The sequence below is a fragment of the Myotis lucifugus genome, unplaced genomic scaffold, assembly GCF_000147115.1.
Source record: "Myotis lucifugus unplaced genomic scaffold, Myoluc2.0 scaffold_40, whole genome shotgun sequence".
NCBI lineage: Eukaryota > Metazoa > Chordata > Mammalia > Chiroptera > Vespertilionidae > Myotis > Myotis lucifugus.
Genome location: NW_005871088.1, coordinates 2569870 through 2580673, shown reverse-complemented (window position 1 = coordinate 2580673; position 10804 = coordinate 2569870). Strand labels below are relative to the sequence as shown.

At 48.3% G+C, this 10804-nt stretch overlaps 1 protein-coding gene across 1 annotated transcript; it reads left to right on the top strand.

Annotated features, from left to right (window-relative positions):
• Positions 1 to 4896: 4896 nt before the first annotated feature.
• On the top strand, positions 4897 to 10178 carry CNGA2 (cyclic nucleotide gated channel alpha 2). Its single transcript, XM_006087714.1, has 6 exons — positions 4897 to 5012; positions 5213 to 5305; positions 5939 to 6109; positions 7220 to 7327; positions 8155 to 8261; positions 8610 to 10178. The coding sequence occupies exons 1-6, from the start codon at positions 4903 to 4905 to the stop codon at positions 10010 to 10012; spliced, it is 1992 nt and encodes a 663-aa protein (XP_006087776.1). The 5' UTR covers positions 4897 to 4902; the 3' UTR covers positions 10013 to 10178.
• The last annotated feature ends 626 nt before the right edge of the window (positions 10179 to 10804 follow it).

Here is a 10804-nt window from a genome sequence, read left to right as displayed (position 1 = left end):
GGGTTCACCTCATTTGCTTCCTGTTTCTTAAGGATCACTGCTCATTGTTGCTTACTGTCTAATGTCTTGAAAATTGCTGTTTCATATATTTTGTCTAAGTTTGGCTATTTTATTCTGGAGAGCATATCTGGTTCCTGTTATTCTGTCTTGTCCAAATGCAGAAGTGTTGTATATTCCTTTAAAATCAGCTAATTGATGTAGTAGAGGCCTAAGATTAGTAATAGACTATATGAAAAACTTATTTATTGAGCATATATCATGTGCCAGGCAATGAGAAAAAGTGGTATTTTGAACTAAGGTATTAATGGTAGAGATAGTGAAAAGTGATTGGATACAGTGATTGAAGGTGAAGTTCACATAATTTGCATAGGTAGAGAGTGAAGATATGAAAGAAAGAGAGGAGTCAAGGATGGCTTTGAGGTTTTTGACTCAAATAAATGGGAGAATGACATTGCCTTTGTTAAGATGCAGGTGAGTATGGGAGGATAAGGTTTGGAGGGGAAGATTAAGAGCCCAATTTTAGACATATTGAACCTGAGATACCTATTCAGTATCCTAGCGGTAATGTCAGGAAGGCAAACTGGAGTTCAGGGGAGAGACTGAGCTAGTGTTATAAATTTGCAAGTCATCAGCATACAAGACTGGATGAGGAAATGAAGACATAAAAGATAAGGATTCCATCCAAAGACTGAGTTTAAGACACTCCAAACTTTACAGTTTGGAAAGAGCAGGGGTCTTCTTCAGAGGACACTATGGAGAAGTGGCCAATGAGACAGGAGGAAAACCAGGAGAGGGAACCCATTATTTCAAGAAGGAGAAAGTGGATAAACTGTCAAATGCTACTGAAAAAACAAGTGACAAACAAGTAACTCTGAGGATGAATTGTGTTCCTGGCTGTTTTCTCTTTTATTCTGGGAGCAACACTGGGGTCAGAGACTGCCAGATTCATCTCCCTAACCTCAACACTTAGCACTGACTTGGTGCACAACAGATGCCTTGGGAATATGTATGGACTGCTTGAGTGAAAAAAAAAAGAGCATTGGGCAACAGTGAACTTTCAAAAGAGTTGCAAACTGGAAGTTAGTAGCTCTTCTATTCTTGGGTATATGACTAACATCCCTTTTGTTCCTGGCCTTAACATCTATGAAGGAATTGTCCTCAGAATGCTCTCAACCAAGGTCCAAGACACTTCTTGGATTAGGCTGGATTGTCTATAAAAGTCTTGGACTAAATGTTTAATTTGTGGATGAGAATTAAAGATGCCCAGAAGTATACCATGATTGATGATGGGCTATTTACAGAAGCACTCTGCCTTACTGATGGTTTAAAAGTCTCCCTTCTTGAGGATTCCACTTTCCATCTAGAACCTCTGCCCACCTCTCTTCTCTTTGTGAACTACATGGTCTGATGTCTTCCTCACCCATTCCAGTCCTATCCTCACACTTGTTTGGTTTCCCCTATGCAACCTCACAGAAGCTATTATAAACCTTCTGGCTTCCTCCAAAGTCTGCATCTATTGCTGCCTGATGCCTCTCCCATTTAACTGAGAATGTTGAGGTTTTATATGAGTGAGCCTCTTCAACTGTCTCTCACTGCACTCCACCCCTATCTAAAATCTTCGTCTATCACTTTCTCCCCTCTTAGCCTGTTCTTCAGTGGCCCTTTCCCCTGTGTGCTTGATAAGTCTCCTCTCCCCAACTCTCATACACAAACCCACCCATTATATCCATCTTTCATGAGCTCCAGTCTTAACTGGAATTGGTCAAAAGCACAAATATGTTCATTTTCCATTGAATCCCTCCTCAAAACCTTTACACTTGCCTTGTTATCTCCTTTCCATAAAAAGGATAAAAACAATAGAAACACAGAGAACTTTTTGCAACCTCATGTGCTCCAGTTCCCACCTTATCTTTCCTTTTCTCACTCATTCAGCATTCTGGAAAGAGTCAGATACATTCTCTATCTCTTCTTCCTCACCTCCTACTACTTATTCTGAAACCCTGAAAAATATGTCTTCTTTTCCCACCACTCCTAAGGCTGCTCTGGATAAGGGCACCAGTGAGGCCTCTGTTGGTGGATGTAGGACCCCCTCAGATTTCATCTCTATAGGCAGCCTTGCTCTTCCTGACATGGGGGTGGGGTGCTGGCCCTGTAGATTCCTCTTTCTGAGGCTCTCTCTTCCCTGAGCCCTGTCCTCCTCAGTCTCTTCACTTGTTCAGTTCTTTAAGCCATCTGTCATCTTTGCAGCTCCTCAGAACTCTCCCCTCAACCTCCTTCTCTGCTCTTATGCTATGGGGGATGGTGGCTCATCTCCCTCTGTGAGCTTTAACTCCCAAAAACCCTAATTGTGTCCATGTCTCCCCTCTAGTGCAGACCCCAGTGAATGCTAGGTCAGTCAGAGTCTGCTGCAGCAGACATGGAGTGACAGTGAATGCTTGAGACCAGAACAGGGCCTTGTGTACAGAAGGCAGTAGTTGGACAGATGTTTGACACTTTGGGGGACAATTGACTGAGAACAGAGGCTACTTGGATGTGATGATTGAGGAAAACAAGAAGTATGGTTGACATCCAGTTTTCTGGCTTGGGGGACTGGGCAGAGGGCAGGCCCTTCTAGGAGGTGGGTAAATTGGATGAGAAGCCAATTTGTAGTGAAGGGTGTCAAGTTCAGTTTTAGCTATGTTGGGTTTGAGGTGCCAAAAAGAGCATCAGCTGTAGATATGGGTGGGCAGCTTGGGAGAGACCCCTCATTTGGAATATGATGGTAACTGAAGACTTGGGACTAAATGAGGTTTCTTGGAGAGAGTATGAGAACCGCTGGCCTGTTTCCTGGCAAGTGATCTGAGGGAGCAGTTCTGATGCAGGAGAGTGTGTGTGGCAAAGTAGCTGCTTCTGGCAGTCAGACTCAGGGAAGGGCTTGTTCCTGGCAGAGAAGGATCCGGGATCATGGGAGAGGAATCTCTCTTGGTGCCAGAACCTTAGAGAAGGCATAAATGGTGTCATGGCACCTTAGCTACCCTCTTGTGGGCTCAGAGTCACTGCTATTGCGGATTATCAGTAAGGAGGTGAGGAAGCCAAATGCTGGCAGGCAGGGCCTGTACTGTCCTATCAGCGAGAGGCTGTCCCACGTTTTCTGCCTGGTGTTTGCAGCCTCCCTGGGCTGTCCTTGGTCTCCTTTGCCTTATTCTTGCAAGCACAGTTTACACTCCAGCCCAGATCCAGCCTCCCTACATCAGTGTCCCCTCCATCCCTGCAATGGACTTGCCTTTCACTGATATTCCTCTACCACTGCCCTTCATTCACTGTGATATAACCCCTCTTAACCTTTAAGATTCCAGAGGCCAGCTCTGAAACCCTGATCAATATAAGTGGCCCCAGCTTTGTTTGTGTTGCTTGGAAGTTTCTGTCTCCATGGTCTGCTGCCTCTAGGGTCCAAACAGGTTCCTCTGCCTCAGGTGCCCTTATTAGCATCCCAGTGCTATAGTCCCACAGAGAGTGCTAGAGCATCTCTGAAGTTGTTTGTTATTACCACTCACCACAGAGGCTGACATGCCTGCTATCACCATGGTGACAGCTCCAGAAGCTGGAACAAGCGGGGGCAGGGGAGACAGGGGCGGGGGTTGCTTCAGCATAGGGGCCACAGGAAATTTGGCAGGTGTGCTGGCCAAATCTGGTGGGGCATACCAATCAGCCTCAGCAGAGAAGAGTTGCTAGGAGTCTATTTTACCCCAGCCTCCCTGACTCCGTGGCAGACACTGTGGAACACAGTCTCCTGTCTCTCTTCTGGATTTTGTCCTCTTGAGTTGCTCCTTCTTAGTCTAATTTGTGGACATCTCCTACTTTTCTCAACTCAAATATTGGTGCTGTTCAGGGCTCTGTCCTGGACCTTCACTCTGTATTCTCTTCCTGCATGAGCCCACCCACTTGCTCTCCCTTGTTTCCCACACCCAATCCTTTTCTGAGTCCTGTTCTTTTTCCTTCCTAAATATTTCTCCACTGTGCCGTGTCTCAGACTTCAGTGGTACCATCTTCTCTAGCCTTTTCCCTACCACCTCGTTTCTGCTCTTACTCCCCCTATAATCCAGTCTCCATCTAGCAGCCACAAGGATCTTACTAGAATATAATGCTATCCTTGTCATGTTCCTGATTAGTCCTTCCAAGACTTCCCATAGCCCTAAAGAGAGAGTCCTGACTTGGACCACTGCCTGTGGAGCCTATTGGAGCTCTCCCCTCTCTCCTCCTCACTCCCTTCCCCACCCATGGGGCTCCTTTCTGTTTCTCAGCTTGAGCGACATTATTTGAATAGAAAAAAAGGAACTCTGGTGGAAAAAGTCAATGAGAGATGAGACTCCTACCTGAGGAGCACGAACTCTGGGATGATCTTGGGATAGGAGAACCAGAGAGCTTGGGGTTGGGTGGCAGCTTCTGTGGGCCAAGGAGATACATCTCCTCTCATGGGGCAGGAGTTTGGGGGCAGAGATGCTTTGGAGGTGCTCAGTAGCCTAAACATGTGCCACACATCTGCAAATCAAGCACCAGAAGATGGCTTAAACAGTTTTTTGTTTTGTATTATATCTGATAGTTCACAGTCAAAGGCTTCACTGGAGTAAAAGAAAAAGAAACACATTTTTCAATTTAACACCGGTTGCCTTTTTAATGACAATCAGAATAGAGAGAGCAGTATTATCTTCTTGGTGCTTAGAGACTGGCACTTAGGCAATGCTGGGTCCCCATGCCCTGCACTGCAAATCAGTACCCATATGTGCTGGTGTTTGCCAAGTGGGCCCTGGTTCTCTTCTCATTTCTCCCCTTCAGCTCTCCTGACTTATATGGGTGTCAGGGTCCCCTGTGACTTTATTCTTTGCCCTCTTCTTGGCAGGTGAGGGTCTCAGCTGTACATGCAGGATGACAGAAAAATCTAATGGTATAAAGAGCTCCCCAGCCAATAACCACAACCATCATGCACCTACTGCCATCAAGGCCAATGGCAAAGATGACCACAGGAAGAGTAGCAGGTGAGTCTGCATCATTTCAGAGATGGTCTGGAGGCTGCTACGTCCTTAAGCTCTGCCTCATTGTTGCAGAGCAATCTTTCACTCAAGAACATCCTCTTAAGGAACCATAGGATGTCTAGGCAAGTCATAAAAGAAGACAGTGCTGATAGGAGACAAGGTATGCTTAAAGAACCTTTGATCAACTGCTTCTTCCTCTGCAGGCCAGAGTCTGCGGCTGAAGATGACACCTCCTCAGAACTGCAGAGGCTGGCAGCGATGGATGCCCCCCAGCGAGGGAGGGGTGGTTTTCGCAGGTCGGTTCCACCATGGCCCTGCTGCTATCCCCTCCTGCCCACAGGCACTGTCAATGTGGATACCATGGCTTTCCTTCTTTCAGTCCCACTGGGCCTTCCCACAGAGACATTTGGGAAACACTGTCAGTGCTATTCTAGCTCAACTCTTTCTTCCTGAGGACGCTCCTTTTAACAACCTTGGAGTGACCAGAAGAGACTTCTCTTTAGATTTGCCTGTCTCAGTGTCAGGAGGGAGAGATTCTTCCCATAGAGGGGCCTACATAGAGAGCCCTGAGATCTGAAGCCCAGAGCTGTAGGTTTCATAGGGAAATTGGAAAGCTTGGAATAACCATCTTCCTGGCCTGTCCTCTCTTAGCACAACCTCCATCTTGTCTTGGAGACCTCTTATTTGTTCTTCACAATTAACTGAGATGGCACCTCCTACAGGAAGTCTTCCCTTTCCCCTAAGGCTGCATTCCAAGTCATGCCTGAGTCCCAGCTCCCTAGCCTCAGCACTGGCCTTGATCCCAGTTCTTGGCACTGGGAAATAATGACCTGGCCCATTTCCCATCTCCCTCATCAGACACTGAGCTCCTGGGTACAGGTTCTGAACACACAGTTCTCTCTGACTTATGATTCCTCTCTCATCTCTAGGATCGTCCGCCTGGTGGGGGTCATTAGAGAGTGGGCCAACAAGAATTTCCGGGAGGAGGAACCTAGACCTGACTCATTCCTTGAACGTTTCCGTGGTCCTGAGCTCCAGACCGTGACAACACAGCAAGGGGATGGCAAAGGCGACAAGGACGGCGAGGGCAAGGGCACCAAGTATACCTGTCCAACCTGTGGGACTGGAAGGGCTCCCAAACATGCAATTGGAGGGCTCGGTGGGGTTTCTTATGTCACCATGAGCAGACTGGGTTCTATACGAAGCCCTGCCATGGCAGGGAATGGGGTAGGCAGAGGAGACCTGTTACAGTTTTAACTCTAGAATATTTCCATTGTCCCAGCTAATAGCTTTTACAACAGCCAGTGACCCACTTGCTATAGGAGCCTCTAGTGGCTTTTTCACCTAAGCTGCCCCTTGCCAGATGTCCTCTCTTTGCTCGTGAAGCAAGTATCAAGGACACCTGAATGTGGGCAGAGGGAGGGCTCAATTGCAGCCTCTATTCCAGCAGCAAGTAAACATAGAGTAGGGCGCAGTTACAGAGTGCTGTTGAGAGTTTGCCCATACCAGTGACAATGTGAGAGCAGAGGTGGGCCTTTGAAGAGGCCATGCTGGAGGCTCACTGGCAGGGAAGGCCTAGGAACAATTGAGCAAGAGGGGGTGGGGAGAATAGAGAAGGCAGAGCTGGAGGGTATGTTCTTGGAGGAATGAGTAGGCGACTGCAGATGTCTGGCCAAGCCGACATTCCCCACCTCTGGCCAGTGTAGGATAAGAGTTCTTGCCAAGGCAGGATGCAGCATCTGGGAAAGTGATTTGGGGGCTGGAGGCCAGGCAGTAAAGAGAGAGGGCGGGGTGGGCAAAAAGCACTTGGCACTCACTTGCTTGGAGTTCCTCTCTCTTCCCGGGAGGGTTGTACGAACAGGTCCTGAGCCCTCATTACAATCCTGTGGAAGTCCCTCCCCAGGCTCTGAGGCCCACCCCAATAAAAGCATTGCCCCTTGTCATTCCCTCCGGGCAAGGGGACTCCAGAGGGAATGGGAGCCAATGGGGGATTAAAATAGGAAAAGGAATGTCCTTTGTCCATCTGAGCTCTGCTCAGATATCCAGTACCAGGCTGTGGCTCTCTGAAAAACAGGGCCCTAAGTCAACCTACCCTTCACCCTGCACATCCCCTTAGGCATTGCTTTTTAGGAACCCCTGGCCTCTGGGAGTGGGGGTGTTGCCACACTGAATGCCTGATCCCCAAGCCTGGCCTCTTTTTGTCTCCTTAGGAAGAAATGTGAAATATTTGTTATAGACCCAGCTGGGGACTGGTACTACCGCTGGCTGTTTGTTGTTGCCATGCCTGTTCTCTACAACTGGTGTCTGCTTGTGGCCAGGTAAATAGGGAGGGTCTGGGAAGTGGTGGCCAAAGCAGCCCAATCCTCAGGTCCAGGAGTTGAGAGCATACCAGTCCCAACTGTGGACACAGAGCTTACCCTAGGCCACCTACTGCCCTATTAAAGCCCACCCCTCTCAATTAATATGCTACAAAAGTTTTATGTTTATCCTTTTATACCTTTTCCTGGTGTCTATAATCTGTTTCTACTTCTCCATCCCCACCAATACTGTCTTAGGTGAGGCTACTCTCCTCTCTCCCTCGCACAACTACAACAGTCTTACGCCCATTCTTTGCAGGCACTCTTGACCCCTTCAACTCATTCTCCACACTTGCAACTAGTGTGGTTGGTAGAAACTGGGATTTGATTATGTCACTCCCTCCTCACAAACTCTTCATGGCCTCCTATTGCCCACAGGATGAAGTTTAAGCCCTCAGTATGGCCTTCAAGGCCCTCTGGACCTGGCCTTCTCTCTAGCTCCACCTTCTGGAATACCCACCCCAAGCATTCATTATTTTAGGATCACAACATGCTATTTTCTCAAGAGAAAATTTCCTCTCTCCATTTTCAACCTATGGAGATTCTTCTTGCAGTCTTGGTTACAAAGCCAATCTCTAATTAGCATTCCCTGATAACATTTTCCATTCCCCATCCCCCACCCCAGTCATTCATTCAGCAAGGATTTGGCTAAGCAACAGGCTGACTGTGACTCATTAGTTCCCCTGGTAGCCATCCCACGCCTTGCACACAATGGGCACTCAGTTTGGGGCCTCTAGGGGAGCTCGGCTTGGAATTGAAGGGAAAATCCCAGCCCTGTTTTCCTATAGAGCCTGCTTCAGTGACCTACAGAAAAACTACTACCTAGTGTGGCTGGTGCTGGACTACTACTCAGATGTGGTCTATATTGCAGACCTCTTCGTCCGATTGCGCACAGGTAAGTGAGCAATTGAAATGCACAAGCAGGAGCATGACCCATATGTCCAAAGACCTGAGTCCAAAATTTCAAGAAGCCCTCTCAACACAAGTTTAGACTCAACTGCTTGGCTGGGACTTGGGTTGGTGCCTGCCCCTTTTTGAATCTCATGGTCCTCACATGCCTAGTGAGCTACAGACTAGGGGATGCTCTCTTGGGGTCTTTCTGGCCATCCCTGCTACATGAGTTTCCTATACCCCTCCTTGGGAAGGAGAGTTGAGTGAATAGTTTGTCCCTTGCAGTGTGTTAGCCTATCAGGATGGAGAGGGCTGAAAGCAGCGGTGATATGTTGGCTTGCATCTCTACTAGGTTTCCTAGAGCAGGGGCTGCTCGTCAAAGATACCAAGAAGTTGCGGGACAACTATATCCACACTCTACAGTTCAAGCTAGATATGGCTTCTATCATTCCCACGGACCTGGTCTATTTTGCTGTGGGCATCCACAACCCTGAGCTGCGCTTTAACCGCCTGCTACACTTTGCCCGCATGTTTGAATTCTTTGACCGCACTGAGACACGCACCAGTTACCCCAACATCTTCCGCATCAGCAACCTGGTTCTCTATATCTTGGTCATCATTCACTGGAATGCCTGCATCTACTATGCCATCTCCAAGTCCATTGGCTTTGGGGTTGATACCTGGGTTTATCCCAACATCACTGACCCTGAGTATGGCTACCTGGCTAGGGAATACATCTACTGCCTTTACTGGTCTACGCTGACCCTCACCACCATTGGGGAAACACCACCCCCAGTAAAGGATGAGGAGTACCTATTTGTCATATTTGACTTCCTGATTGGCGTCCTCATCTTTGCCACAATCGTTGGAAATGTGGGCTCCATGATCTCCAACATGAATGCCACCCGGGCCGAGTTCCAGGCCAAGATCGATGCAGTCAAACATTACATGCAGTTTCGCAAAGTCAGCAAGGAGATGGAAGCCAAGGTCATTAAGTGGTTTGACTACTTGTGGACCAATAAGAAGACTGTGGATGAGCGGGAAGTTCTCAAAAACCTGCCAGCCAAGCTGAGGGCTGAGATAGCCATCAATGTCCACCTGTCCACACTCAAGAAAGTACGCATCTTCCAGGATTGTGAGGCTGGCCTGTTGGTGGAGCTGGTATTGAAGCTTCGTCCTCAGGTCTTCAGCCCTGGGGATTACATTTGCCGCAAGGGGGATATTGGCAAAGAGATGTACATAATCAAGGAGGGCAAGTTGGCAGTGGTGGCTGATGATGGTGTCACTCAGTATGCCCTGCTTTCTGCTGGGAGTTGCTTTGGGGAGATCAGTATCCTTAACATTAAGGGTAGCAAAATGGGCAATCGACGCACAGCCAATATCCGCAGCCTGGGCTACTCAGATCTCTTCTGCTTGTCCAAGGATGATCTTATGGAAGCAGTGACTGAGTACCCTGATGCCAAGAAGGTCTTGGAGGAGAGGGGCCGAGAGATCTTGATGAAGGAGGGGCTGCTGGATGAGAATGAGGTGGCAACCAACATGGAGGTGAATGTGCAGGAGAAACTAGAACAGCTGGAGACCAACATGGAGACCTTATACACTCGCTTTGGCCGCCTGCTGGCTGAGTACACAGGGGCCCAGCAAAAGCTTAAGCAGCGCATCACGGTTCTGGAAACCAAGATGAAGCAGAATGAGGACGATTACCTTTCTGATGGGGCAAACAGCCCTGAGCCAGCTGTTGCTGAAAAGCCGTAAGGGCTAGGGCCTAACTGCCTCTCCAACCTTGGCCTTGACCCCAGGAGCTAGAAGAGCCATGTAGGTCTTCACATTTAAATACATTACCCCCAGGTTGCCTTGAATTTTCTCCAAAGCCTATCTGTTACCAGGTTTCAGGCTCAATAACCCAGGAGCCCTCCTCTAAGTCCAGCTATCAGCTAAGCTTTTGTAAAGTGCAGACCTTGTTGGCTTGCCTTCCAGGAGCTTCAGCCTGCCCCGTTCTGAGGAAGAAAGAGGGGAGCAGCTGAACTGTCTTCAAGGGGTCTCTCCTGGGACAGGGAGTCTAGGCAATAATCTATGAAGGAACCCATCTGCAGACAGAATGGTGTGCACTCTGTTGCAGTACTCCCCTATCTTCTGGTACCTTTGTACTCAGGCACTTCCCACTTGATTCTGGTCCTTGCTTTTTCTAATATATGTTCTGAATATCCTCATTTCCATGCACATGTATATAACTCAAATACTGGTTGCAGACATTTACCACAGGCACCCATTGTCTGTCTCTCAGGCAAAGAGTGTGGAGGTGGGCAGGGAGAAGGGTTCTCAGTCAGGAATACCTCAGGAACCGAGCACTCCAACTTCTGCTCGGTTGATCTGTCTGTCTGCCACCAGGAGTGGGATCTCTGCAGTCTTCTCTGGACCAAAGAGGTGATGATGCTTCTAGCTTCTGGTCCATTCCAAGGAAGAAAGTGAGGAGCAATGTAACTGGCAGTCAGCCAGTGGGCAATGCCACCAGGAGAAGAAGGTGGCCAGGAGCTCTGACCATCATCC